Source organism: Haemorhous mexicanus, chromosome 28 (genome assembly GCF_027477595.1).
Source record: "Haemorhous mexicanus isolate bHaeMex1 chromosome 28, bHaeMex1.pri, whole genome shotgun sequence".
NCBI classification, from domain to species: domain Eukaryota; kingdom Metazoa; phylum Chordata; class Aves; order Passeriformes; family Fringillidae; genus Haemorhous; species Haemorhous mexicanus.
In genome coordinates, this window is record NC_082368.1 from 5,563,128 (window position 1) to 5,591,093 (window position 27,966).

Here is a 27,966-nt window from a genome sequence, read left to right on the forward strand (position 1 = left end):
TCCATGGCATGAATCACCGAGCGGAATGAACTCAATTAGTCCAGACAGAGGCAGGAGATAAATCAGGGTCCCATTAGGAAACCTGGAGGGTAATTTATGGCCCCGAGCGGCAGCGCTGGCTGTCTCCCTTCCCTGCCCATCTGCAGCCTGCTCCGCAGCCGCGCCGGGACCGCGGAGCTCTCCCGGGACCGGGGATGCTCCGGCCGGGCCGGCCCCGCCCTGGCCGGCTGACCCAGATCGGAGCGTGCTCCTTCTCCAGCCTCATTCACCCTCCTCGCTCATTCATCCACCGCTGCTCTCCTGCTCCCGGAGCCTTCCTGGAAATCTGGGCTGGAATTTCCCGGGTTCCAGCTCCTCGGGGCGCGTCCCGACCCCGCTGCGCCATCCGGGGGTGCTCCGGGGGGTTGGATCCCCCTCAAGGGAAGGGGCCGGGAAGGAACTGGGTGGGTTCGTTCAGAGTGATCAGCCCGGATTTGGAGCGGCCACGCTCCCTGGGGAGGGTCTGTGTGCTGGGCAGGAGCCGGAGCTGATTTTATCAATCATTTCTCAATCGTTTATCAATCGTCATTATCAACCCAGCTGCTCCCGGCTCCTTCCAGTCAGCTGGGAGGGACCGGGCTCTGCCAGGGACAATTCCTGGTGCAGCAGCCGCGGCTCCATCGCCCCCCCAGGGCTCTGGGGGCTCCCCCACATCCCTGAGCCAGGATTTCCCAGGGCTCAAAAAGGATTTTTGCCTCCCGGGCAAAACCCGTGTCCGGCGCTGGCCCCGGGAGCTTCTCCAAGGGCTGGGAATGTCCCGCGCCACCCGGAGCTCCTTCCAAAAATCAACCCAAAAAAAGTGTCGGGGGCTGCTGTTCCCCAGGGACAGTTCAGGTGCGGGGCTCGATCCCCTCGAGGTGACCTCCACCTTTCCCGAGGGTTTTCCCGCAGCCAAGGGCAGCTTTTGGGTGACACAAACTTTGCCTCGGGGGACCCTTTCCCGCCCTCCAAAAGTGGCTTTTTCACCTTTTCCCCCCTCGATGCTCCGAGCGCGGCTGGATCCGACCCGCCCCTTCCCCAGGACCCGCCAGCCCGCCCTGATGGGAGTCAGCGGGGAATTTGGGGGATCAATGGCGGGCAATTAACGCGGCCCGGAATCGGGGGAGGCGGCGGAGAGGTCCCACCCGGGAGCCTCTCGGTGCCGGGGAATGGGAACGCTGGGACGGAGCCATGCGGGAAGTGACGCCTGGGGAGCGCTGCGGGCGCATTTGGCACGGGAAGGGCCCGGCCTGGCAGCCGCGGCAGCCGAGAAATGGAAGCGCTGAGGGGGGCTCAGACAGGGCTGGGGCTGGCAAACCCCCCCGTGGGCCACCCAACCCCCCCGCGGGCCAGCCGGCCGGGCTGCTGAAGGAAGAGGCTGCGCTGGGGGGGAAAGCAGGGGATGGGACACCCCCAGGAGTGACCCCTGATATCTGTGACCCCCCCCAAAGTCTGTGACCCCGATATCTGTGACTCCGATATTTGTGACCCCCCCAGTGACTGTCACCCCCTGTTACCTGTGACCCCCCGATATCTGTGACCCCGATATCTGTAACTCTGATATTTGTGACCCCCCCAGTGACTATCACCCCCCGTTATCTCTGACCCCCTGATATCTGTGACCCCCTGACATCTGTGACCCCGATATCTGTAACTCCGATATTTGTGACCCCCCCAGTGACTGTCACCCCCCATTATCTGTGACCCCTGATATCTGTGACCCCTGATATCTTTGACCCCCGATATCTTTGACCCCCGTTATCTGTGACTCCCATATTTGTGAACCCCTGATATCTGTGACCCTCAGTGTCTGTGACCCCCCCCCCCCCGATATCTGTGACCTCCCGATATCCGTGACCCCTCCCACCGATATCTGTGACCCCCCCCCGGTCTCTCCCTGCCCACCCCTGCCCTCGTTCCCAGCCCAGGGGCCCCGCGCTGTCCCCCCCGTCCCCCCGGGGCTCTGCCCGAGGCACAGGAGGCAGCGGGGGCTCCCTGACCCCGGGCCGGCTCCGGCTCCACAAAGCGCCGGATTGTTCCCCCCGGCGGCCGCTGCTGCCCCTGCGAGACACAGGAAAACGGGGGGGAGGCGTTTCCAGGGATTCCTGCGGGGCCCGGGATGCTCCGGGCGGATCCTGTGCCCCAAAGGGCTGTGCATCCTGGGGGGGCCACGGCGCCCCCCCACCCCGATGATCCCATCCCATTGATCCCATCCCACCCCACTGATCCCATCCCACTGATCCCACCCCATTGATCCCATCCCACCCCATTGATCCCATCCCATTGATCCCATCCCACCCCATTGATCCCATCTCACCCCATTGATCCCACCCCATTGATCCCATCCCACCCCATTGATCCCATCCCACCCCATTGATCCCATCCCATCCCATTGATCCCATCCCATCCCATCCCATCCCACCCCACTGATCCCATCCCATTGATCCCATCCCACCCCATTGATCCCATCCCACCCCATTGATCCCATCCCATCCCATTGATCCCATCCCACCCCATTGATCCCATCCCATTGATCCCATCCCATCCCACCCCATTGATCCCACCCCACTGATCCCATCCCACCCCATTGATCCCATCCCAACCCGCTGATCCCATCCCACTGATCCCATCCCATTGATCCCATCCCACCCCATTGATCCCACCCCATTGATCCCATCCCACCCCATTGATCCCATCCCACCCTGCTGATCCCATCCCATTGATCCCATCCCATCCCACCCCGCTGATCCCATCCCATTGATCCCATCCCACCCCATTGATCCCATCCCACCCCACTGATCCCATCCCGCTGATCCCATCCCATTGATCCCATCCCACCCCATTGATCCCACCCCATTGATCCCATCCCACCCCATTGATCCCATCCCACCCTGCTGATCCCATCCCATTGATCCCATCCCATCCCACCCCATTGATCCCACCCCATTGATCCCATCCCACCCCATCGATCCCATCCCATTGATCCCATCCCACCCCATCGATCCCATCCCACCCCATTGATCCCATTGCATCCCATTGATCCCATCCCATCCCATCCCATCCCACCCCATTGATCCCATCCCATCCCATTGATCCCATCCCATCCCATTGATCCCATCCCACCCCATTGATCCCATCCCCCCACCCCATTGATCTCATCCCACCCCATTGATCCCATCCCATCCCACCCCATTGATCCCACCCCATTGATCCCATCCCACCCCATTGATCCCATCCCATCCCATCCCACCCCACTGATCCCATCCCATTGATCCCATCCCATTGATCCCATCCCATCCCATTGATCCCATCCCATTGATCCCATCCCATCCCATTGATCCCATCCCATTGATCCCACCCCATCCCATTGATCCCATCCCATCCCATTGATCCCATCCCATCCCATTGATCCCATCCCATCCCATCCCTCCCGCGCGGGAATGAGCAGGGATGGGGACAGGGACAGGGACACGGACAGACACACGGACAAGGCGTGCCCGTGGCTCGGCGCGGAGCGCGGACTCGCCCCTCACCGGGACCCGATCGATCCCGAGCCTTGGAACGGGACCAGGAGGGACCCGCCGGGGTCACCCGGGCGCGGACAAGCACCTGGGACTAATTGCACGCAATAAATGAGCAATTAAGGGCGCTACGAGAGCGCTGGAACATCCCGGAGCCCTCGCTGACCCCCGGGCAGTATCCCTGGAAACGGCCGCACCGGGACGCTCGGCCCGGCCCGCACCGGCCGCACCGGGGCCCTCGGAGCCCCCCCGGCGGCGGAAGCGGCTCCGGCCCCACGGGCAGCTGGGGAGGCCACACTGAAGGGGCTTTGTCCGGCGGCGGCGGGGATGCGGCCGGGAGGGCAGGATTTATCCCGGGTAGGGCAGGATTTGTCCCGGGTAGGACAGGATTTGTCCTGGAGAGGGCAGGATTTATCCTGGAGAGGGCAGAATTTATCCCAGGGAGGGCAGGATTTATCCCGGGTAGGACAGGATTTATCCCGGGTAGGGCAGGATTTATCCCGGGTAGGGCAGGATTTATCCCAGGGAGGGCAGGATCTGTCCTGAAGCGGGCAGGATTTATCCCAGGTAGGGCAGGATTTATCTGGGAAAGGCAGGATTTATCCGAGGAGGGTAAGTTTTGTCCCAGATCGGGAAGGAATGGGGGGATTTGGTGGATTTGGGAGGATTTTGCAGGATTTTGGGGGTCCCCCTCCGGGCCGGGTTTCCCAGCCCCTGTCCCCCGCTTTCTCTCCCCTTCCAGGACATTAAACCCGAGCCCAATTCGGAAGGAAATGAAAAACCGCAATCCCAGAGCCGCGGCCGGGCAGGGTCAGAGGTTCAGGCGCTCACGCAGGGGATCGGCTCAGGATTCATTAAGTCATTAACTCCCTTTTAATTGCAGCCCTTGCTGGGGACGCCGCTTCACCTGCGCGGGGACAGCGGCAGCCGCGGGGGTGGCACGGGCGCCTCCCGCCGTGTCCCCGCGCTCCGGGAATGTCCCCAACCCGCCGGGATCGCCTTTTGGTGCCCAGAGCCCTTCGCTCCGCAAATCCCCTGCGAGCCCGAGGAGGAGGAGGATGGGGAAAGGTGGGAACCGGAGGGGCTGAGGGGTTTGGGGGGCTGAGGGGTTTGGGGGTATGAGGGGTTTGGGGGGGATGCGGGGTTTGGGGGGGATGCGGGGTTTGGGGGGGATGAGGGGTTTGGGGGGCTGAGGGGTTTGGGGGGGATGAGGGGTTTGGGGGGATGAGGAGTTTGGGGGGATGCAGGGTTTGGGGGGGATGAGGGGTTTGGGGGGCTGAGGGGTTTGGGGGGGATGAGGGGTTTGGGGGGATGCGGAGTTTGGGGGGGATGCGGAGTTTGGGGGGGATGCGGGGTTTGGGGGGGATGCGGGGTTTGGGGGTATGAGGGGTTTGGGGGGGATGAGGGGTTTGGGGGGGATGAGGGGTTTGGGGGGGATGAGGGGTTTGGGGGGATGCAGGGTTTGGGGGGGGATGAGGGGTTTGGGGGGGATGAGGAGTTTGGGGGGATGAGGAGTTTGGGGGGATGAGAGGTTTGGGGGGATGAGGGGTCTGGGGGGGATGAGGGGTCTGGGGGGCTGCGGGGTCTGGGGGGCTGCGGGGTTTGGGGGGATGCAGGGTCTGGGGGGGATGCAGGGTCTGGGGGGGATGCAGGGTCTGGGGGGGATGCAGGGTCTCGGGGGGATGCGGGGTTTGGGGGGATGCAGGGTCTGGGGGGATGCAGGGTCTCGGGGGGATGCGGGGTTTGGGGGGATGCGGGGTCTCGGGGGGCTGCGCTTTTCCCTGGCCCGCCCCCAATTTTTTTGGAGCTGACAATTCCCAGCTCCCGGAGCCTTCCCGGATAACGCGGCCGGTTCCAGCCGGCGGATGAAATTCGGTTGAGGGCCGGTAGCCACCGGGGAGAAGCGAGAAGCCCCGGGGAGCGGCGGGGACCCCGGGCCGGCAGGACGGGACGGTCCCGCTCCCCCCGCGGCTCTGCGGGCACCGCCCAGCCCGGCACGGGGGGCTCCGCTCGGGTCAGGGTCACTCCCCGGTGGCATCGGGGACAATCCCTCCGCTCCCCAAACCCTCCGCGATCTGCCATCCCCAAACCGGGGGTCCCGGTGCCTCCCGGGGGGGATTTTTGGCTTCCCCGGGGCGAGGCGGGTGGGGCTGTCTGAGCGGAAGACAGGCTGGGTTTTAAAGCAGATTAATTAAGCTGCACTGCGGGGCCGTGCGGACAGAGTTCAGAATGCAAACAGCCCTAATTCGATTTCTCTGACTTGCAAATCGCGGCAGGGAACTCGGCCGAAATCACATTAAGGCCGTTTCCACTCCGAGCCGTGTCCTCGCAGGGCTTTAATGCAGTTTCACTAATTGAATTTAAACGCTTATTGAGCTTAATTCGGGTTTGTGCCGGGCGCGGGGCTGGGCTGGGACCCCCGGGAAGGGTTGGGAACCCCCTGGGCTGGGCTGGGACCCCCGGGAAGGGTCGGGACCCCCCTGGGCTGGGCTGGGACCCCCGGGAAGGGTCGGGAACTCCCTGGGCTGGGCTGGGACCCCCGGGAAGGGTTGGGAACCCCCTGGGCTGGGCTGGGACCCCCGGGAAGGGTCGGGACCCCCAGGAAGGTCTGGGACACAACCAGGAAGGGCTGGGATCCCCCCCAGGAAGGGCTGGGACCCCCGGGAAGGGTCGGAACCCCCGGGAAGGTCTGGGACACCCCTGGGCTGGGCTGGGACCCCCAGGAAGGGCTGGGACCCCCTGAGCTGGACTGGGACCCCCCTGGGTTGGGCTGGGACCCCCGGGAAGGGCTGGGACCCCCCCTGGGCTGGGACCCCCGGGAAGGGCCGGGACCCCCGAAGGATGGGGTGGGTGGGAGTGGGATCAGCGCCAGCCGCACACCGGATTTGGGGTGGAAAACCCCCCAATCCTGCCCCACCCCCCGGAACCCCCGCGGGTCCCCCCGGCCCCGGGGCTCGGCGCGTCCGTGCCGCGGAGGTTCGGGAGCGGGGGGAGGAGAAGAGGAGGCGCTTTGTTCCCAGCCCGGGGGGGACAATGAGCCCTTCTTGAGCCGCCCGCGCTGCCCGCCAGGAAATGTCCCCCAAAACGGGACCGCGGCCTCGGGACAGGCTCGGGGAGGGGCCCGGCGCTGGTCTGGGGGGTGGGTCTGCTGCCATCCCCCAAGAATGGGGTCCCAGCCCAATTCTGGGGGGCGGGTCTGCTGCCATCCCCAAGAACGGGGTCCCAGCCCAATTTTGGGGTGCAATCCCACAATCCTCCCCAAGAACGAGCTCCCATCCCAATTTTGGGGTGCAATCCCACAATCCTCCCCAAGAACGAGCTCCCATCCCAATTTTGGGGTGCAATCCCACAATCCTCCCCAAGAACGAGCTCCCATCCCAATTTTGGGGTGCAATCCCACAATCCTCCCCAAGAACGAGCTCCCATCCCAATTTTGGGGTGCAATCCCACAATCCTCCCCAAGAACGAGCTCCCATCCCAATTTTGGGGCCCCCCGTGTCACTGCCCCCCGTGGGTGGGGTCCCTCACCATGGGACTCCCACTCCCCCACCGGAGCCCCCACCCCAAACACCGGCCCCGGAGCAGCCGTGGGCACGGGCACGAGCCTCGGTCCCTGTCTGGGAACGGGGATGGGAATGGGGAATGGGAATGGGAACGGGAATAGGATTGGGAAATGGGGAATGGGGATGGGGATGGGGATGGGGAATGGGAATGGGGATGGGGATGGAATAGAAACAGAAATGGGAATGGGAACGGGGAGAGCTCATCCCACATGGGAATGGGAACAGGAATGGGATTGGGAAGGAGCAACATGAACCCAGCACAATCGAGGAGCAGAGCTCGGGGGGTGCAAATCCCGATCCATAAATCCCAGATTTAATGGGATTTTCCCTGTTGGATCCCGCGTCCAAAGGGGTCACCTGGCAGCGGAACCCGGGTGGGGTTTTTTCCCTTTTTCCCCCGTTTTTCGGGATTCCCGGAGCCAAAGGGAGAGCGCTGCTTCCCTCTAGCGGCTCCGGGGACAGGAGGGGACACGGACAGGGAATGTCCCCTTAGGGGAACCGCGGCTCCAGGGACAAGGGGGGACATAAAATCCCGGTGTCCACAGCTCAGGAAAGACAAGGAGCTGCTGGAAAGGGCCCGAGGGAGGGCATAAAAATGATTTGGGGTCTGGAATAAGTCGGGTGAGGAGAGAGAGGGAGCTGGGCCTGGTGAGACTGGAGGAGGGAAGGCTGAGAGTGGAAATATCCCACATTTCCTTGGAAATATCCATGGGAATCTGTCACTGGAGAGGGGATCCCGTCAGTGCATGGAAATAACCGCAGATATCCATGGAAATAGCTCAGATATCCATGGAAATCTCTCATTCTGGAGAAGGGGTCCCACCAATGCACGGAAATACCTCCAGGAGGTGTCAGACTCTGCTCAGCGGTGCCCGGACGAGGAGCAGTGGCCAGAAATTAACCACGAGTCCCACCTCGGCAGGAGGGAGAGCTGTCCATGGAGGGTGGCCGGGACAGGTGACCAGGAAGGGTCTGAGGTGTCCCTCTGGACATTCCAACCCACTCATGTCACCTGCTCCAGGTGGCGCTGCCTGGTCAGGGGGTTGGACTGTGTGACCTTCAGAGGTCCCAGCTTATTCTGGCATTCTGGGAGCGGGCAGTGCTGCCCCCAGAATGCTGCCCGTGTCCCCCGCCTGTCCCGTGTCCCTCGCCTGTCCCTTGTCCCCGCACGCCCCGCATGTGCCTTTCCCCGCCAGGACTACATCTCCCAAGAGCCCTTGCGCGAAGCGCGCCCTTCCAGCCAATAGCGCGCGGCCTTGCTCAGCCTCCGGGCCGCCGCTGGGTACACCGGAATCTATAGGCGGGCAGGCAGCGGGCACGGCAGCTGGGAACTACATATCCCAGAAAGCCCTGGGAGGAACGGACCAATGAGGATTGCGCGTCTTGGCACGGCGCACAGGCGCACTAGGAGGGGGGGCGGCCGCGGATTCATGTGGAGGTCAGCGGCGCGGCGGGAGCGGCGGGCGGGAGGGCGGCGGTGGGTCCGGGGAACCGGGGAAACCGAGCCGAGCTTAACCGAGCCGAACCGAGCCGAACCGAGCCGAGCCGCGGCCTGAGGCGGGCGGGCAGGGTGGACACAGCGAGGCCTTGGCCCCTGGGGTGCCCGTGCTGGGGTCGAGCGGCCTAGCAGGGAGCGGGGAGGCCCGGGGGGTGTGCGGGAGACCTGGGTGGTGTGGGGGAGACATGGGCGGTGTGGGGGCACGGGAGAGCGGGGGGCGGCCCTGGAGGGGTCCGAGGCTGCAGGGTCACGGGAGGGAGACCCCCGGGGCTGGGGAGACCCCCGGGGCCGAGGTGTTTGTGGGGCAGAAGGAGCCCCCGGTGCGGTTCGGGGCTCTGGGCAGGGGTCGCAGCCCGGTGCGGTTCGGGGCTCTGGGCAGGGGTCGCAGCCCCTCCGGTGAGGTTTGAGGTTCTGGGGGTTTGCAGGAGGGCTCTGGAGCGGGGGCTGGAGCGCTGAGATGGCTGCCAAGGTGTTCGAGAGCATCGGGAAGCTCGGCCTGGGCTTGGCTGTGGCGGGGGGAGTCGTCAACTCCGCTCTTTACAACGGTGAGTGGCACGGGCTGGGCGCCCCAGATCGCTTCGTTTGGTGTTTTTATCCAAATCCTGACTTGTCAGGAAACAGACTGAGGGCCTGCAGTGCCTGTGAGCTCCTTCCTCTGAAAGTCACGGAGCTGCCCTGTGAGGAGCAGACTGGGGGGCCCTGGAGCTCCACCTGCAGCTCCTCTTTGCTCCAAACCATGCTGTTAATTAAGCCGTGCTGTTAATTGAGTCTCCAAGCCCCGCGGCAGCAGCAGCCCTGAGTGCTCTTTCCCCCCTGCAGTGGATGCAGGGCACAGAGCTGTGATCTTCGACCGCTTCCGAGGGGTGCAGGACGTGGTGGTGGGCGAGGGCACCCATTTCCTGATCCCCTGGGTGCAGAAACCCATCATCTTCGACTGCCGCTCGCGGCCCCGCAACGTCCCCGTCATCACCGGCAGCAAAGGTGGGTCTGGGGGCTCCGGGGGCTCCAGGGCTTTGGGTTTTATCCTTCTGCACCTGCACTTGTGCTCCTAAAAGCCAGGCCGTGGAGCAGGGGCCAGAAACGGAGCAAGGTTCACCTCAGTGTGAGGTAAGGGTGACCGAGCTCTGGGACACGTGACCAGGAATGGCCTGGAGTGTCCCTCTGAGATGCCAGCCCCAGCTGTGTCACCTGCTGCAGGTGACCCTGCCTTGGCTGGGGGATGGCCAGAGGTCCCTCTGAGATGCCAGCCCCAGCTGTGCCACCTGCTGCAGGTGACCCTGCCTTGGCTGGGGGATGGCCAGAGGTCCCTCTGAGATGCCAGCCCCAGCTGTGCCACCTGCTGCAGGTGACCCTGCCTTGGCTGGGGGATGGCCAGAGGTCCCTCTGAGATGCCAGCCCCAGCTGTGTCACCTGCTGCATGTGACCCTGCCTTGGCTGGGGGATGGCCAGAGGTGCCTCTGAGATGCCAGCCCCAGCTGTGCCACCTGCTGCAGGTGACCCTGCCTTGGCTGGGGGATGGCCAGAGGTCCCTCTGAGATGCCAGCCCCAGCTGTGTCACCTGCTGCAGGTGACCCTGCCTTGGCTGGGGGATGGCCAGAGGTGCCTCTGAGATGCCAGCCCCAGCTGTGCCACCTGCTGCAGGTGACCCTGCCTTGGCTGGGGGATGGCCAGAGGTCCCTCTGAGATGCCAGCCCCAGCTATGCCACCTGCTGCAGGTGACCCTGCCTTGGCTGGGGGATGGCCAGAGGTGCCTCTGAGATGCCAGCCCCAGCTGTGCCACCTGCTGCAAGTGACCCTGCCTTGGCTGGGGGATGGCCAGAGGTCCCTCCCAACCCCAGCTGCTCCTGGAAGAGTCAGGAGTGGTTTGGTCTCTTTAATAAAGAACAGCTTGAGGAACTCTTTGGTCCCAAATATTTGGGGCTGGAAGGGGCCTCTGGAGACCCTCCAGTCCCAGAAGTTCCTTGGCTCTGGAGATCTCCAGTCCCAGAAGTTCCTTGGCTCTGGAGATCTCCAGTCCCAGTGTGACACGGGAATGCTTTGAGGTTTTTGATAAAGGACACAAAGGTTAAAGAGCTCTTCCTTTGGTCCCAAATATTTGGGGCTGGAAGGAGCCTCTGGAGATCCTCCTGCTTGACCATCCTCTGACTGTGGTGATCCCACACATCCCAGTGTGACACAGGAATGGTTTGAGGTTTTTAATAAAGGACACAAATGCTAAAGAGCTCCTCCTTTGGTCCCAAATACTTGGGGCTGGAAGGGGCCTCTGGAGATCCTCCAGTCCCAAAAGTTCCTTGGCTCTGGAGATCCTCCAGTCCCAGAAGTTCCTTGGCTCTGGAGATCCCAGGTGTCCCAGTGTGACACGGGAATGGTTTGATCTTCCTTTGGTGCTGTGAATCACTGAATCCTGAGCAGCTGGGGCTGGGAGGGACCTCTGGAGCTCACCTGGGGCAGGTGACACGGGTGGGGCTGGGATTCTCCCTTTACAGCAGCGCAGAGCAGGACCCCAGAGGGGGAGCAGGGCAGCAAAGCCAGCTCGTTTTTGGTGGCAAAGCGCAGCTGGGGAGTTTGCTGGGGAGCATTCCCTGCAGGTGCAGCAGCCCTGAGGGAGGTGCTGCTCCTGCTGCAGACCTGCAGAACGTGAACATCACGCTGCGGATCCTGTTCCGGCCCGTGACGGCGCAGCTGCCGCGCATCTTCACCAGCATCGGCGAGGACTACGACGAGCGCGTGCTGCCCTCCATCACCACCGAGATCCTCAAGTCCGTGGTGGTGAGCACGCCCTGGGCTGCTGGGCTCTCCTGGCACCGAGTGGGGAACGCGCTGTGTCCTGGAACTGGGGAGTTCCAGCCTGGTTTGGGTGGGAGGCACCTGGAAGCTCGTCCAGCTCCAGCCTTGCCATGGGCTCCAAACCCCATCCAGCCTGGTTTGGGTGGGATGTACCTGGAAGCTTGTCCAGCTCCAGCCTTGCCGTGGGCTCCAAACCCCATCTGGGGTTCCAGCCTGGTTTGGGTGGGAGGCACCTGGAAGCTCATCCAGCTCCAGCCTTGCCGTGGGCTCCAAACCCCATCCAGCCTGGTTTGGGTGGGATGTACCTGGAAGCTCATCCAGCTCCAGCCTTGCCGTGGGCTCCAAACCCCATCCAGCCTGGTTTGGGTGGGAGGCACCTGGAAGCTCGTCCAGCTCCAGCCTTGCCGTGGGCTCCAAACCCCATCTGGGGTTCCAGCCTGGTTTGGGTAGGGGGCACCTGGAAGCTCGCACAGCTCCAACCTTGCCGTGGGCTCCAAACCCCATCTGGGGTTCCAGCCTGGTTTGGGTAGGGGGCACCTGGAAGCTCATCCAGCTCCAGCCTTGCTGTGGGCTCCAAACCCCATCCAGCCTGGTTTGGGTGGGAGGCACCTGGAAGCTCGTCCAGCTCCAGCCTTGCCGTGGGCTCCAAACCCCATCTGGAGTTCCAGCCTGGTTTGGGTGGGAGGCACCTGGAAGCTCGTCCAGCTCCAGCCTTGCCGTGGGCTCCAAACCCCATCTGGGGTTCCAGCCTGGTTTGGGTGGGAGGCACCTGGAAGCTCGTCCAGCTCCAGCCTTGCCGTGGGCTCCAAACCCCATCCAGCCTGGTTTGGGTGGGAGGCACCTGGAAGCTCGTCCAGCTCCAGCCTTGCCATGGGCTCCAAACCCCATCCAGCCTGGTTTGGGTAGGAGGCACCTGGAAGCTCGTCCAGCTCCAGCCTTGCCATGGGCTCCAAACCCCATCCAGCCTGGTTTGGGTGGGATGTACCTGGAAGCTCGTCCAGCTCCGGCCTTGCTGTGGGCTCCAAACCCCATCCAGCCTGGTTTGGGTGGGATGTACTTGGAAGCTCGCACAGCTCCAGCCTTGCCGTGGGCTCCAAACCCCATCCAGCCTGGTTTGGGTAGGGGGCACCTGGAAGCTCGCACAGCTCCAGCCTTGCCGTGGGCTCCAAACCCCATCTGGAGTTCCAGCCTGGTTTGGGTGGGATGTACCTGGAAGCTCGCACAGCTCCAGCCTTGCCGTGGGCTCCAAACCCCATCTGGGGTTCCAGCCTGGTTTGGGTGGGAGGCACCTGGAAGCTCGTCCAGCTCCAGCCTTGCCGTGGGCTCCAAACCCCATCCAGCCTGGTTTGGGTGGGATGTACCTGGAAGCTCATCCAGCTCCAGCCTTGCCGTGGGCTCCAAACCCCATCTGGGGTTCCAGCCTGGTTTGGGTGGGAGGCACCTGGAAGCTCATCCAGCTCCAGCCTTGCCGTGGGCTCCAAACCCCATCCAGCCTGGCCGTGGACACTTCCAGGGGTGGGGACTCCAAACCTCCCTGGGAGGCCCTTTCCATGGGGAAATTGCTGCTGCTGTCCTCGCTGGTGCAGCCTGGGGCTGTGTCCGGTCACTGCCTGTTCCCAGCGGTGTCCAACCCATTCCCAGCAGCATCCATCCTGTTCCAGCCATTCCCAGCAGTGTCTATCCCATTCCATCCTGTTCTCAGTGGTGTCCATCCTGTTCCAGCCATTCCCAGCAGTGTCTATCCCGTTCCATTCCGTTCCCAGCAGTGTCTATCCCGTTCCATCCCGTTCCCAGCAGTGTCTATCCCATTCCATCCTGTTCTCAGTGGTGTCCATCCTGTTCCATCCCATTCCATCCTGTTCCAGCCGTTCCCAGTGGTGTCCATCCTGTTCCATTTCATTCCCAGAGGTGTCCCATCCTGTTCCCAGCAGCATCCATCCCGTTCCATCCTGTTCCGAGTGGTGTCCATCCTGTTCCAGCCGTTCCCAGCAGTGTCTATCCCGTTCCATCCCGTTCCCAGCAGTGTCTATCCCGTTCCATCCCGTTCCATCCTGTTCCCAGCAGTGTCTATCCCATTCCATCCCGTTCCCAGCAGTGTCCATCCCGTTCCATCCCATTCCATCCCGTTCCCAGCAGTGTCTATCCCATTCCATCCCATTCCATCCCGTTCCCAGCAGTGTCTATCCCATTCCATCCCGTTCCCAGCAGTGTCTATCCCGTTCCATCCCGTTCCCAGCAGTGTCTATCCCGTTCCATCCCGTTCCCAGCAGTGTCTATCCCGTTCCCTGCCGTTCCATCCCGTTCCCAGCAGTTCCCATCCCGTTCCATCCCGTTCCCAGCATTGTCTATCCCATTCCATCCCGTTCCCAGCAGTGTCTATCCCGTTCCATCCCGTTCCCAGCAGTGTCTATCCTGTTCCATCCCGTTCCCAGCAGTGTCTATCCTGTTCCATCCCGTTCCATCCCGTTCCCAGCAGTGTCTTTCCTGTTCCATCCCGTTCCCATCCCGTTCCCAGCAGTGTCTATCCCGTTCCCTGCCGTTCCATCCCGTTCCCAGCAGTTCCCATCCCGTTCCATCCCGTTCCCAGCAGTGTCTATCCCGTTCCATCCCGTTCCCAGCAGTGTCTATCCCGTTCCCATCCCATTCCCAGCAGTGTCTATCCCGTTCCATCCCGTTCCCAGCAGTGTCTATCCCGTTCCATCCCGTTCCCAGCAGTGTCTATCCCGTTCCATCCCGTTCCCAGCAGTGTCTATCCCATTCCCATCCCGTACCATCCCGTTCCGTGCCGTTGCAGGCCCGCTTTGACGCCGGCGAGCTGATCACGCAGCGGGAGCTGGTGTCCCGGCAGGTCAGCGAGGACCTCACCGAGCGCGCGGCCACCTTCGGCCTCATCCTGGACGACGTGTCCCTGGTGAGCTCTGCGTGCCTGGGACAGGGGCAGCCTGGGTGGCCACAGCGTGGGGACAGGACAGGACAGGGGGGAGCCCTGGGTGGCGAGAGTGTAGGGATGGGACAGGAGGGGATCCCTGGGTGGCCACAGCGTGGGGACAGGACAGGGGGGATCCCTGGGTGGCCACAGCGTGGGAGAGGACAGGACAGGGGGGATCCTTGGGTGCCCAGAGCATGGGGACAGGACAGGGGGGATCCCTGGGTGGCCAGAGTGTGGAGACAGGACAGGGGGGATCCCTGGGTGGCCACAGTGTGGGGACAGGACGGGGGGAGCCCTGGGTGGCCAGAGCGTGGGGACAGGAGGGGATCCCTGGGTGGCCAGAGCGTGGGGACAGGACAGGACGGGGGGAGCCCTGGGTGGCCACAGCGTGGGGACAGGACAGGACAGGAGGGGATCCCTGGGTGGCCAGAGTGTGGGGACAGGACAGGAGGGGATCCCTGGGTGGCCACAGTGTGGGGATGGGACAGGACAGGAGGGGATCCCTGGGTGGCCAGAGTGTGGGAGAGGACCCTTGGGTGGCCAGAGTGTGGGGATGGGACAGGAGGGGATCCCTGGGTGGCCACAGTGTGGGAGAGGACCCTTGGGTGGCCAGAGTGTGGGGATGGGACAGGAGGGGAGCCCTGGGTGCCCTGTGAGGACAGGACAGGGGGGATCCCTGGGTGGCCACAGTGTGGGGACAGGACAGGAGGGGATCCCTGGGTGGCCACAGTGTGGGGACAGGACAGGAGGGGATCCCTGGGTGGCCTGTGAGGACAGGACAGGGGGGATCCCTGGGTGGCCACAGTGTGGGGACAGGACAGGAGGGGAGCCCTGGGTGCCCTGTGAGGACAGGACAGGAGGGGATCCCTGGGTGCCCAGAGCGTGGCAGGCTGGACGCTTGGACACGTGTGTCTGTGTTTGGAGGGACGTCGTGGTCACAGCTCTGCTGTTGTCCCCGTGACCTTGGGCAGCCCTTGGTGGCCTCTGGGTGGCCTCAGCCCTCCCTGTGCAGGGGTTTTGTCGCCCCACAGGAGCTGCTGAGGGGGATGGGTTGGGCTGCAGGTGCTTTGGGACTGAGCAGCAGCTCCACAGGCACCCCTGGAAACACCAGGAGGGAAAATTCCCACTGGGACAGCAGAAAATTCCCACTGGTTCCTCTGCTGAGCTGTCCAAGGAGGGAGCTCTGCCCTCCCAGCTCCCTTCAGAAATAAAATTGATCCTGCTGGCAGGGCAGGGCCGGCAGGAACCCTCTGCAGAAGGTGACTTTGTTTCTGCCAAAGCAGAATTTGGACACTTTGTTTCTGGAGCTTTCCCCGTGTGGGATCCCGGTGGGATTTCTTTCAGGGATCCTGGTTTCTGTCCCCATCCCGGTGTCACTGTGGCAGCAGAGCTGCTGGCAGCTGTCCCTGCTGTGACCTGGTTTGGTTTGTGTCCCCAGACCCACCTGACCTTTGGCAAGGAGTTCACGGAGGCCGTGGAGATGAAGCAGGTGGCGCAGCAGGAGGCAGAGCGGGCCAGGTTCATCGTGGAGAAGGTACCTGCTCCTTCAGCAGACTGGGCACTCTGCTGTCCCCTTCCCTCTCCAGGGATTCTTCCTTGAATATCCTCTGCCAGCCATCCTGGAGAGCTGATCAGAAATGGTTTTTTCCCCAAAATCCAACATAAGCCCAGCTGGAAAGGCTCCTCCTTCCACCCCACAGCTGATTGCAGCCCTGCTGGCTGTTTGCTCCCGGGTCATCCCAGGATTCCTCCCGGGTCATCCCTGCTTGCATCCACTCTGCATCATCTCTGGGAGCCTCCAGTGGGGTTTTCATCTCTTGTGTCAGCTCAGATTTCAGCTGGCTGCAGACCTCTGGGTTTGGGAGCTGCCAAACAAGTGCGATCTCCGGGTGCGACAGCTAGCCTGAAAATCACCAAAATTCAGCTTGAAATTGCCTTTTTTCCTTTTCCCACAGTAGGCAAATCAGTTTATTTTTATCCCAAAGTTCAGTAACCCAGTTTAAAGAGCAAAACCATAAATCAAAACCATAAATCAAAACCTGCCATGGCCGGGGGGAGCCCCGCGGGCGGCGCAGCTCCGTCCGTCCGTCCGTCCATCCCCGTTTCCCCGCTCTCCCTGCAGGCCGAGCAGCAGAAGAAGGCAGCTGTGATCTCTGCAGAGGGTGACTCCAAGGCTGCAGAGCTGATTGCCAACTCTCTGGCCACGGCGGGGGACGGGCTGATCGAGCTGCGCAAGCTGGAGGCGGCCGAGGACATCGCGTACCAGCTCTCGCGCTCGCGCAACATCACCTACCTGCCCTCGGGACAGTCCGTGCTGCTGCAGCTGCCCCAGTGAGCCCCTGCCCTGCCCAGGCTGGGGGGAAACACCAAAAAAAAAAATATAGGGGGGAAGGGGAAGGAAAAAAAAAAAATCATTGGAATTTCCTCGCGGAGGAAACGGAAATTTGGAAATTGGAGGGATTTTTTTTTTTTCTTTCTTGGATGGGAAATCAAATAAAAGTGAATGGTGGTGACACCAGGCCTGCGGGTCCTCCCCTGTGACTCTTGAGTTTGGGAGTTCAGGAAAATTGGGGGATTCAGAGATTTGGGAATTGCCCCTTTCCGGGCAGTTGGAAAATTGGGGGATTCAGAGATTTGGGAATTGCCCCTTTCCGGGCAGTTGGAGCAGCAGGAGCAGAGTTTTCCTGGGGTGGAGCCCAGGTGAGTCCCTGGCCACGGGCACGGCATCCATCAGGGCTCAGAGCTGCCTCAGGGCCTTCAGGCTGGCTGGGGCTGTCCCCACCTGGGCTGGGACAGGGTGCTCAGGGCCCTCAGTCCTTCAGGTGTCACCTGAGAGCCCGGGGCTACCTCAGCTCAGGGCCCTCAGCCGTGCCAGTCCTTCAGGTGTCACCTGAGAGCCCGGGGACACCCCAGCTCAGGGCCCTCAGCCGTGCCAGTCCCTCAGGTGTCACCTGAGAGCCCGGGGACACCGCAGCTCAGGGCCCTCAGCCGTGCCAGTCCCTCAGGTGTCACCTGAGAGCCCGGGGACACCCCAGCTCAGAGCCCTCAGCTGTGCCAGTCCCTCAGGTGTCACCTGAGAGCCTGGGGCCACCCCAGCTCAGGGCCCTCAGCCGTGCCAGTCCCTCAGGTGTCACCTGAGAGCCCGGGGAGATTCTCTGTGCAGGAAGTCCTTCTGGGGCTGGGGCTCTCCTCTCCTTCCCCCTGAGCTGTCCCTGTCCTGCCCCTCAGGTAGGCTCCTGTGCCAGCCCCTCGCTGCTCCAGGGGCAGAAATCCTCAGTGCCACCCCTGCTCCTTTTCCCAGGGAAGGGGAGTTGTGAGGAGGGTGAGATTGTGTAACCAGCCTTCAATAAATGTCACCGTCCCACGGCTGGCACCCTGGGTCGTTGCATTTTTTTTTTTTTTTGTGCTGCTGTCTCAGGAGAAGTGAGGGTTGGGCTCCTGGGGCACGGGGCTGGGCTGGCTGGGACAAGTCCTGGCAAAGAGGGATTGATCCCGACACCTGCAGGGCCTGGGATGCGAGTCTGACTGGATTTGTGCCATCAGGTAAGAGCACCTGGGGCAGCCTCAGGGGCAGCCGGGATCTGCTGGGCACTGGAACGGGCACCTGGCCCTGCTGCAGCCACCCCAGGTGGGGCAGGGCCCAGACCCGGGATAATTCCTGCCCTGGAGCCAGTTGGAATCATCCCCCAGGTGGGGCAGGGCCCAGACCCGGGATAATTCCTGCCCTGGAGCCAGCTGGAATCATCCCCCAGGCGGGGCAGGGCCCAAACCCGGGATAATTCCTGCCCTGGAGGGAGCTGGAATCATCCCCCAGGTGGGGCAGGGCCCAAACCCGGGATAATTCCTGCCCTGGAGGGAGTTGGAATCATCCCCCAGGTGGGGCAGGGCCCAGACCCGGGATAATTCCTGCTCTGGGGAGGAGTTTCCTCACGGCTTCCTTTTGTGATGTTTGTGCCTGAGGGGATCCAGCAGAGAATGTCCGGGAGAAAGAGGGGTGGGGAAGCAGGAATGACGTGGAAAAGAGCAGGAATGAGGTGGAAAAGGGCAGGAATCAGGTGGAAAAGGGCAGGAATCTCAGGTGGAAAAGAGCAGGAATCTCAGGTGGAAAAGGGCAGGAATCTCAGGTGGAAAAGAGCAGGAATCTCAGGTGGAAAAGAGCAGGAATGATGTGGAAAAGAGCAGGAATGACATGGAAAAGAGCAGGAATCAGGTGGAAAGGAGCAGGAATCAGGTGGAAAAGAGCAGGAATGAGGTGGAAAAGAGCAGGAATGAGGTGGAAAAGAGCAGGAATCTCAGGTGGAAAAGAGCAGGAATGACATGGAAAAGAGCAGGAATCAGGTGGAAAGGAGCAGGAATCAGGTGGAAAAGAGCAGGAATGAGGTGGAAAAGAGCAGGAATGAGGTGGAAAAGAGCAGGAATCATGGAAAGAGCAGGAATGACGTGGAAAAGAGCAGGAATCTCAGGTGGAAAAGAGCAGGAATGACATGGAAAAGAGCAGGAATCAGGTGGAAAGGAGCAGGAATCAGGTGGAAAAGAGCAGGAATCGGGTGGAAAGGAGCAGGAATGAGGTGGAAAAGAGCAGGAATCATGGAAAGAGCAGGAATGACGTGGAAAAGAGCAGGAATCTCAGGTGGAAAAGAGCAGGAATGACATGGAAAAGGGCAGGAATGACATGGAAAAAGAGCAGGAATCAGGTGGAAAAGAGCAGGAATCAGGTGGAAAGGAGCAGGAATCAGGTGGAAAAGAGCAGGAATCTCAGGTGGAAAAGAGCAGGAATCTCAGGTGGAAAAGAGCAGGAATCTCAGGTGGAAAAGAGCAGGAATGATGTGGAAAAGAGCAGGAATGACATGGGAAAAGAGCAGGAATGACATGGGAAAAGAGCAGGAATCATGGAAAAGAGCAGGAATGACATGGAAAAGAGCAGGAATGACATGGAAAAGAGCAGGAATGACATGGAAAAGAGCAGGAATCAGATCCCAGGTCAGGCTGGAGATGGGCAGCGACCCTCAGGGCCGAGCTGGGGCTCAGCACTCCTTGGCTGCCCCTCCCGGGCCTGTTTTCCATCAGAACTGCACAATTCCAGTGGGATCCTGGGGAAGGACAGGGCTCCAGTTAAACCAGTTTGTTCCTCAGCAGCCAAGGACCCTCCCTGCACTCCTCTGGTGCTGCTGGGAGCAGAGGTGTCCTTTTCCAGGGGCACAGAATGCCCAGCACCTGCTGTGGTGACATTTTCATTTAATGATTGCTCCAGCACGGACTTTAGAGCTTCCCTTGGGAGGAATCTGTTCTGGGCTTCACCTGAAAAGGCAAAAAGGAGCCCAGAGCCAAGGCTAGCCAGAGGGGAATTTAATTTTTTTGGTGTTTTTTGTGCAGGGCTGCTGGCTGTGATGGTGCAGCCACGAGAAGGAACCACCCCAGATGGAGCTGCCCAGCACCAGGAGGTGCTGCTGGGTGTGAGCTCTGCTGCCTGGAGGCAATTAATCTTTAATTGTGCTTTTACACTGGGAAAGGGAACAGGAATTTCCTCTGCTGGAACTTCTCCTCTGCAGTGACACGGCCTCAAAGCCTCCCAGGGCTTCCTGTGGCAGAACCCAGCAGGAAAATCCCTTTGTTCCCCTTCTGCTTCCTCTCCCGTTACTCCAGGGCATCCTGAGCAGATCTGGAGGATAAACCTGGAGCACAGCTGGAGCTGCCAGCACTGTCTGTGCCTCAGTTTCCCTCTCCAGGATCCTTGAGCAGCTCCGAGGGCTCTGCTCTTTTGGGGAAGGAGAAATGGTCCCGAAGGTGTCGGGTCCTGCCTGTTCAGGCTGTGCCCGAGGCAGAACTGGCAGCGTTTGGAGGCCTCACAAATCTCCAGGCACGGGGTGAAGGGCCTGGGCTGCTCCAGGAGGAGTTTCCTGAGGATCCCAGCAGGAATGGGGATGAGGCAAACCCAGAGCTGCTCCAGGAGGTTCCCCAAAGATCCTCCTGTCAGGAACGGGGATGAGGACCCCAGAGCTGCTCCAGGAGGAGTTTCCTGAGGATCCCGTCAGGAACAGGGATGAGGCAAATCCAGGGCTGCTCCAGATTTCCTCAGATCCTCCTGATGAGGCAGGGCCTGGGCTGCTCCAGGAGGAGTTTCCTGAGGATCCCGTCAGGAATGGGGATGAGACAAATCCAGAGCTGCTCCAGGAGATTTCCTGAGATCCTCCTGTCAGGAACAGGGATGAGGAGCCCAGGGCTGCTCCAGGAGGAGTTTTCTGAGGATCCTGTCAGGAATGGGGATGAGGCAAACCCAGAGCTGCTCCAGGAGGTTCCCCAAAGATCCTTCTGTCAGGAACGGGGATGAGGAGCCCAGGGCTGCTCCAGGAGGAGTTTCCTGAGGATCCTGTCAGGAATGGGGATGAGGCAAATCCAGAGCTGCTCCAGGAGATTTCCTGAGATCCTCCTGTCAGGAACGGGGATGAGGAGCCCAGGGCTGCTCCAGGAGGAGTTTCCTGAGGATCCCAGCAGGAATGGGGATGAGGCAAATCCAGAGCTGCTCCAGGAGGTTTTCCAAAGATCCTCCTGATGAGGCAGGGTCAGGGCTGCTCCAGGAGGAGTTTTCTGAGGATCCTGCCAGGAATGGGGATGAGGCAGGGCCTGGGCTGCTCCAGGAGGAGTTTCCGGAGAATCCTGTCAGGAATGGGGATGAGACAAATCCAGGGCTGCTCCAGGAGGTTTCCTGAGAATCCTGATAGGAACAGGGATGAGGCAAATCCAGAGCTGCTCCAGGAGGTTCCCCAAAGATCCTTCTGTCAGGAACAGGGATGAGGAGCCCAGGGCTGCTCCTGAGGAGGAGGAGTTTCCTGAGGATCCCGTCAGGAATGGGGATAAGGCAAACCCAGAGCTGCTCCAGGAGGTTTCCTGAGAATCCCAATAGGAACAGGGATGAGGCAAATCCAGGGCTGCTCCAGATTTCCTCAGATCCTCCTGATGAGGCAGGGCCTGGGCTGCTCCAGGAGGAGTTTCCTGAGATCCTCCTGTCAGGAATGGGGATGAGGAGCCCAGAGCTCCCAGCAGGCCCCTGAGCAGCACAGATCCCATGGGAGCAGCACGGATCCCATAGCCCTGCAGGGCTGGGCACTGCCAGAACATTCCAGCCCTAAAAGCCATGTGGGACCCCGGGAGCAGGCAGAGCCCCGAGCAGGCAGTGCCCACGGCACAGCAACCTCCAGCTGGGGACATCCCCGAGTGAGGGACATCTGTGTCCCTGAGTGAGGAGATCTGTTAATTTCTGAGTGAGATCTGTGCCTCTGAGTGAGATCTGTTCATTTCTGAGGGAGATCTGCTCATTTCTGAGGGAGATCTGTGCCCCTGAGTGAGATCTGTTCATTTCTGAGTGAGATCTGTGCCCCTGAGTGAGGAGATCTGTTCATTTCTGAGTGAGATCTGTTCATTTCTGAGCGAGATCTGTGTCCCTGAGTGAGATCTGTTCATTTCTGAGGGAGATCTGCTCATTTCTGAGTGAGATCTGTGTCCCTGAGTGAGATCTGTTCATTTCTGAGGGAGATCTGTTCATTTCTCAGTGAGATCTGTGTCCCTGAGTGAGATCTGCTCATTTCTGAGTGAGACCTGTGCCCCTGAGTGAGATCTGATCCCCTGACTGAGGAGATCTGTTCATTTCTGAGTGAGGAGATTCGTTCCTCTCAAGTGAGGAGATCTGTTCATTTCTGAGTGAGATCTGTGTCCCTGAGTGAGGAGATCTGTTCATTTCTGAGTGAGATCTGTGCCTCTGAGTGAGGAGATCTGCTCATTTCTGAGGGAGATCTGTTCATTTCTCAGGGAGATCTGTTCATTTCTCAGGGAGATCTGTGCCTCTGAGTGAGATCTGCTCATTTCTGAGTGAGATCTGTGTCCCTGAGTGAGATCTGTTCATTTCTGAGTGAGATCTGTGCCTCTGAGTGAGATCTGTTCATTTCTGAGTGAGATCTGCTCATTTCTGAAGGAGATCTGCTCATTTCTGAGTGAGATATGTGTCCCTGAGTGAGATCTGTTCATTTCTGAGTGAGATCTGTTCATTTCTGAGGGAGATCTGTTCATTTCTGAGGGAGATCTGTGTCCCTGAGTGAGATCTGCTCATTTCTGAGTGAGACCTGTGCCCCTGAGTGAGATCTGATCCCCTGACTGAGGAGATCTGTTCATTTCTGAGTGAGGAGATTCGTTCCTCTCAAGTGAGGAGATCTGTTCATTTCTGAGTGAGATCTGTGCCCCTGAGTGAGATCTGTTCATTTCTGAGTGAGAGCTGTTCATTTCTGAGGGAGACCTGTGTCCCTGAGTGAGGAGATCTGTTCATTTCTCAGTGAGATCTGTTCATTTCTGAGTGAGATCCGTTCCTCTCAAGCGAGGGGATCTGTTCCTCTCTGATCCCCTCTCCCCACAGCCCTGCAGCTGCTGCTGATCCCGAGCAGAGCTCCCTGCACCCCAGCAATAACCCAAATCTGCTTCCTCAGCAGGCCCAGGCCACTGAAAGCCCCGCAGGTGGGTGACAGCACGTTCTGCTGTGTCTGCAGCCCTTGGCCCAGCACATTCTCCCACTTTTGCTGGACTTTTTTCAGCCCTGAGCTGCTCGGACAAAACAAAATCTGGTTTGCAGGGGAGGCCAACGCCAGCCACAGCTGAGGGACTGCAGGGGCTCAGGAGGAAATGAAGATTTGTGTCACCTTTACCTGGCACAGGAGGGGTTTTCAGCTGGAGAGAAGGGAAATGCAGGAGAGAAGGAGCCTCTGATGGCAGAGCCAGAGGTGACTCGAGGAAATGGGGCTGACAAGGACCTGTGGGGCAGGTCCTGCTCGAGCAGAGCTGCAGGGGTGGGGCTGGTTCCCCTCTCTCCCTGCTCCTCTCAGACAGGGGTGGCTGGGAAGATGAGCCCCTGTGGAACTCCAGGATGTTTTTATCTGATGCCCTTGCTGGCTGTGGAAGGCGTTGATGGCTCTGCTCCCCCTCTGTGCTCCTTTGGTGTTCGCTGTCCCTCAGATCCCACGTTTGGAAAAGGGGCTCTGTCGCTGCTGCTTGTGCACTCACCTCCCAAAAAAATCCCCCAAATTCTTCTTCCTTCTCTCTCCAAGGCAGGGAATTCCAGCACATCCTCACCCACAGTTATCCAGCAGCGGCAGCACCTGCCCCATCACCCTCTCCCTGATTTTCCTCCACTGCTCGGGGCTGTTGGGCTGAGCTGGAGCCGTGTCCAGGCACTCCAAGGCGACCACGTCCAGCAGAGATTGGGACAGCTCTGACTGGGTCAGCGCGTCCCTTTCTGCTGCAGGAGCAGCTGGGGCAAGGAGGAGAATGGGGAGCATTGTTCTGATCCCGCCCCGGGGCTTCCCCAGCCTGCCCTGCCCTTTTAACTCCATCCTGAACTTTGCCTCTGGGAGCCCCAATCCCCGCTCGCCACGGGAGCTCAGGTCGGGGCTTTACGCCCAGGAATCCAGAGCAAGTCAAACCCTCTGGAATTTGGCATTTGATACTCCGCGGGAGCGAGGGCGCCGATATTTTTTTTGGCAGAATCTCAAACCCAGCGCCCTCCGCTGCCGGGGGCATTTGCAGGTGAGGAAACAAACCCCAGGTGGAGACGGTGGACTGAAGGATTTAGGAGAGGAACACAGAGCTGAGAGCAGCCCTGAAGCCCTCGGGAAACAGCGGCGCTGCCCAAGGGCTCGGTGCCCTTCCCCCTCTCGGTTCCTGCTGCTCTCACCAATTCCTCCACGGCTGCCAAACCCAAACCACAGCAGCGCTCTCCCCTCCTACACAGCCCCAGCAGCGGTTTTGGGGCTGTGGCCGAGGCTCGGCAGCTTCCCAGGGCAGGTGGCACCTGGAGAAAGCAGTGCCAGCCCTGCAAGGGACAGCCACACGTCCCCAGGTCCCCCGGGAGCCCCGCACCTGTCACCAGCTACCTGCCAGAGGTGCTGCTCCTTGTCGCACCGCTCGCCCTCATCAGGGTGTAATCACCAAACCGCAGGCTGGAGTTAAGTAGTTATTAGCGTGTTAAGGGGAGAGGAAGGTTTGAGCAAGCGGGAGCTGGGGTTTGGCACCGACTGCTCCGGCTCCTGCAGAGCGCTCCGGGCCTCGCTGAGGGGGCACAGGGCCTCACCTGGGCCTCAGGGCCTCACCTGGGCCTCAGGGCCTCACCTGGGCCTCGCTGAGGGGCAGCTCCGAGGACAGGAGCCACCCCTGACAGCCCTGAGGGCCCCGGAGCTCCGTGAGGGCTCGGCCACAGCCTGCCCGCCTCACCTCGGTGCGCTAATTAGGGCGGGCTCGCTAATTACCCGCGCGGAGCAATGGGCAGGTGGGCGGGCTGAGGGGGAGCCGGGGCGCCCCCCGCTCCATCAACCCCCTCACACAACAGCTTCACCCGCGCGCTCCGCAATCACCGGACCGCGCTAATTAGGGCACAGTCGCTAATTACCGGCGCGGGTAAGGAGCCCGCTCCCTCTCCCCGCGCATGCGCACCCCCCACCCCCCCCCCGCCTCACCTGCGCCCCGCGCGCCGCCGCCTCAGGTGAAGCAGCGGCGGGAAAGGGGCGGGCGCGCGGGAACGGCCCCCAGCGGCGCATGCGCACAGCGCCGCCTCCCCCCCTCCCACCCCGGTCTGCGCGCGTCCCGCGGGTGCCCCCGTTCTACCCGTGCGCGCTCCCGCGCTCCCCGCCCTCTCGCTCGGTGTATGTCACCCTCCCCCCCAGCCCGCCGCTATCCGCCCGCGCGTACCTGCCGTCCCCGCTGCCCTCGGCCTACGGAGCGGGGTGTTTTCCCCCCCTCCTTCCTCCCCCCCGCCCCACATCACGATCTGTTCCCTCCCCCGCCTCCGCGCGCGCGCGCGCGCTCCCGCACACGCGCACTTACACACTCCCCCCCCCCCCCCCCCCCAACCTTCCCGGCCCTTCAACCTCGGCCTCGGCCCGCGCGCGCTCCCGCCGCGCGGGCGCGCTCTCCACCCCCTCTACACGCCACCCGCTCGCGCGCGCTCCCGCCGCGCACCGGTCCGGGCACGGGGCGCGCCCCCGCCATTCCACCCCCCCCCTCCCCTCACACCGAAACCCGCGCGCGCGCGCCCCCGCGAGGACCGGCGGCGGCTGCGGCGGCGGCCACGTAGCGCTGCGGCGGCGGCGGCGGCGGCCGAGGGGCAGCGGGAGCCGCGTCCGCCCGCCCGCGGCGGCAGCGCCTGGGCCTGAGCACCGGCCCCGGGCCGAGGCAGCGGCGGCAGCGGCCACTGGAGCGCGGGGGCCGAGCGGAGGGGCCGGAGGGAAGGCAGGGAGGGAGGGCCCCGGCCGCCCTGCCCTCCGCCCTCCGCCGCCGCGCCCGCCCGCGCCCCCCTCCCCGCGCCGCCCGGCATGGACGGCGGCGGGGGCGGCCCCGAGGGCACCGGCCTGGGTGAGTGCGGGGCCTCCCGCGCGGCCGCCGAGCCCCTTCCCCCTTCCTTCCCCCCGGGCCTGGCGGCGCAGCCGAGCAGCGCTAGGCCCGGCCCGGCGGTGGGCGGCGGGGGGAGCGGGGCACGGGCGCCTCACGGCCCGGAGGGGAGCGGGGGCACCGGGGGAGCCCCGGGCAGCGGGAGGAGGAGGGGGCGGGCGGGCAGGGATGGGGCCGGGGGGCTCTGCCCGGGTCGGGGGGTTCCCCTGGGGCTGGGGGCTCTGCCCGGGATCGGGGGGGTTCCCCCGGGGTTGGAGGCTCTAGCTGGGGTTCGGGGATCTGCCCCAGCTCGGGGGGCTCTGCCCGGGGTGCGGGGGCTCTCCCGGGGGTCCGGGGGCTCGGTGTCCCCTCCCGCGGGCACGGGGCCGTGTCACCTGCCTGGGGGAAGGGAGGGAAGGTGAGATCCCGCAGCAGAGCGGAGGGAAGACAGCATTCCTGCGGGATTGGGGTTTGGAGCGTGTCCCCTCGGCCCCTGCCCTGTCCCGGCTGGTGTCACCCGCGGCCACGCTCGGTTCGGTGCCCGGTGCCGTGCCCCGGCTGTGGATCCGGGGGGTTTCTCTCCCTCTCAGCCTTTTCCTTCAGGTGTTTTTCCCTTCCCCCTGCTCCCCACTCTTGGTGCTCGGCGTGCGCCCCGGGCTTGGGATTTTGGGCGTGATTTTTGAGCGCTTTCCGCGCAGCTTTGGGTGCCGAGTGGCATCTCCAGGATTCCATCACCAGCTTTAATCGCAGGCGAGTTCGGTGCAAGGGACGGAAGGGAGAAGCCCCGGAGGTGCCGCGGGCAGGGGGGATGTGAGGACCGGGAGTTTTCATCCTCCCGGGGGATGGCGAGGTGAGCTTTGGGAAGCACCTGGGCTCTTCCCAGCTGGAAGTTCTGTTCTGTTTCTCTCCCTCGCCGCCTGACCTGTGCTAAGAAATTGAAATTTTTTTTAGGTGGTTTTGAAAGGGCTGTGGTGTTGCCAAGTGTGATTTTCAAAGGGCTTTGTGCCTCTGATATCTGATAATTTCCCTCGTGTTTATCAGATCTGATAATTTCCCTCGGCTTGGGCGTTCTCAGCCTGGTTTTACCCCTCCACCTCCCTGCCTGTGTGCCAGGTGCATTTCTCTGCTGCTTTTGTGGCTTTCCCCCCATCTCCTGCAGCCTGCAGGGATGCAGAGCCCCGTCCCAGCGCCGCAATTCCAGGTGTGATCCCAAATTTTGGGAACAGCTCTCGGGGCAAACAGGGACGGGAGTTCCCAGAGCTTTTCCAGAGGCTGTGTGAAAGAAAAGTGCAAATTCCTGGAGGCTGTTTGGTTTTTCCAGCGGGGCAGTTGGGTTTCCTGGGCTGCCAGGGCTGGTTTAGAGTTTTATAATTTTGATTTTCTGTGAGGGGGAAGCTCAGAGCTGCACGAGTGGGGATTTGGGGCCATCCCTGGGATTATTGGTTAAAACACCTTTGGAATGTTGATGTGATCAGAAGAGGCTTTGGCAGGGGAGATGATTGCGAGTTTTGAAGGGTTTAATTGACTTTATTATCTAATAATGCTTTAACTGATGCTTTCAGAGGAAATCTTGCTGTGGGAAGGGAGGAAATCGGGGTAAATCTTCCAAAAATAAAAGAGTTTGGGGTGCTGTGCTTTCCTCCTCTCTGCCACAATCACGAAATGCAGGGATTTTACCCCCAGAGCTGCAATTCACCTGAAAATGTAAAGTTTTTATCCATCCAAAGTCTCTTTTTGGGCCCAGAGCAGGAGATTCCCTTGGGAAGGGTTCCCCGAGTTCTGGGATGGATTTTTGCAGTAAACAGGAGGAGCAGGGACGTGCCCAGAGCACACCTGAGATGGCACAGGTGGATTTCAGGTGCTTACAAAACTCCTCTCCTCACTGACCTATTTCTCTCTGCAGCTCTCAGGGACCTGGCCAAAAAAATAAAATTAAATTTATTCCTGGTTCCCCCCAAAAAAAGAAAGAGGCAGAACTGGAAGGAAGCAGCAGGCAGCTGAGGAGGGGGAGATTTTCTCTGATATTCTGTGAATAATTATGATAGTAAAACATTTAATAATATATCCAATATATAGTATTATATACAATATTTTATGTGTTACATATTGTGTATTCATATATAATTTAATACAGATATTTATTATGTATCACACATTATATAATAGATTATATTCTTTATTATATATTATTTATATTGTATATGATTTATGACATATAAATACAATATTTTATTTCTTTTGGTTCAATTC

The 27,966-nt window shown here is 61.2% G+C and overlaps 3 protein-coding genes and 2 long non-coding RNA genes across 14 annotated transcripts in view; 3 read left to right on the forward strand and 2 right to left on the reverse strand.

Annotated features, from left to right (window-relative positions):
• LOC132339264 (uncharacterized) overlaps positions 1-4,614 on the forward strand; it is a 12,806-nt gene extending 8,192 nt beyond the window's left edge. The window contains exon 3 of the long non-coding RNA XR_009489628.1: positions 4,423-4,614. This is a non-coding gene — a long non-coding RNA (uncharacterized LOC132339264). The remainder of the gene's footprint in view (positions 1-4,422) is intronic.
• Positions 4,615-7,393: 2,779 nt separating this feature from the next.
• LOC132338951 (uncharacterized) lies at positions 7,394-8,229 on the reverse strand. Its single transcript, XR_009489583.1, has 2 exons — positions 7,942-8,229; positions 7,394-7,824 (listed from the first exon to the last, which is right to left on the reverse strand). It is a non-coding gene; the product is annotated as an uncharacterized LOC132338951 (long non-coding RNA).
• A 257-nt stretch (positions 8,230-8,486) lies between these two features.
• Positions 8,487-17,689, forward strand: PHB1 (prohibitin 1). Of its 3 annotated transcripts, XR_009489582.1 has the most exons (8): positions 8,487-8,540; positions 9,026-9,145; positions 9,420-9,581; positions 11,227-11,369; positions 14,182-14,298; positions 15,755-15,850; positions 16,439-17,321; positions 17,444-17,689. XR_009489582.1 is itself a non-coding variant. In XM_059868964.1 (7 exons), the coding sequence occupies exons 2-7, from the start codon at positions 9,058-9,060 to the stop codon at positions 16,649-16,651; spliced, it is 819 nt and encodes a 272-aa protein (XP_059724947.1). In that variant the 5' UTR covers positions 8,487-8,540; positions 9,026-9,057; the 3' UTR covers positions 16,652-17,689. The 3 variants fall into 3 exon arrangements, 2 of the variants coding, with proteins under 2 accessions (XP_059724947.1, XP_059724948.1); XM_059868964.1 differs by having other exon boundaries at positions 16,439-17,689; XM_059868965.1 differs by lacking the exon at positions 8,487-8,540 and adding an exon at positions 8,556-8,579 and having other exon boundaries at positions 16,439-17,689.
• LOC132338947 (uncharacterized) lies at positions 10,783-14,183 on the reverse strand. Its single transcript, XM_059868955.1, has 2 exons — positions 12,749-14,183; positions 10,783-12,676 (listed from the first exon to the last, which is right to left on the reverse strand). The coding sequence occupies exons 1-2, from the start codon at positions 13,097-13,099 to the stop codon at positions 11,933-11,935; spliced, it is 1,095 nt and encodes a 364-aa protein (XP_059724938.1). The 5' UTR covers positions 13,100-14,183; the 3' UTR covers positions 10,783-11,932.
• Positions 17,690-25,461: 7,772 nt separating the features above from the next.
• ZNF652 (zinc finger protein 652) overlaps positions 25,462-27,966 on the forward strand; it is a 31,322-nt gene continuing 28,817 nt past the window's right edge. For 5 of the 8 annotated variants that reach the window (XR_009489576.1, XR_009489578.1, XR_009489577.1 and 2 more), the window contains exon 1: positions 25,493-25,701. The gene's annotated coding sequence lies outside the window, so the exon portion shown is untranslated. Of the gene's footprint in view, positions 25,702-27,966 lie in introns of all 8 variants that reach the window. The other 3 variants (XR_009489581.1, XM_059868953.1, XM_059868954.1) reach the window with 2 other exon arrangements.

What these genes read in the sequence shown, in the direction of transcription:
- PHB1 (XM_059868964.1), top strand. Translation starts at nt 9,058, where the DNA reads ATGGCTGCCAAGGTGTTCGAGAGCATCGGGAAGCTCGGCCTGGGCTTG. An exon ending in AGATCCTCAAGTCCGTGGTG is followed by an intron (nt 11,370 to 14,181) that starts GTGAGCACGCCC and finishes GTGCCGTTGCAG; the next exon opens with GCCCGCTTTGACGCCGGCGA. An exon ending in CCAGGTTCATCGTGGAGAAG is followed by an intron (nt 15,851 to 16,438) that starts GTACCTGCTCCT and finishes CTCTCCCTGCAG; the next exon opens with GCCGAGCAGCAGAAGAAGGC.
- LOC132338947 (XM_059868955.1), bottom strand. Translation starts at nt 13,099, where the DNA reads ATGGACACCACTGAGAACAGGATGGAATGGGATAGACACTGCTGGGAA. An exon ending in GGAGCTGGATGAGCTTCCAG is followed by an intron (nt 12,677 to 12,748) that starts GTACATCCCACC and finishes ACGAGCTTCCAG; the next exon opens with GTGCCTCCCACCCAAACCAG.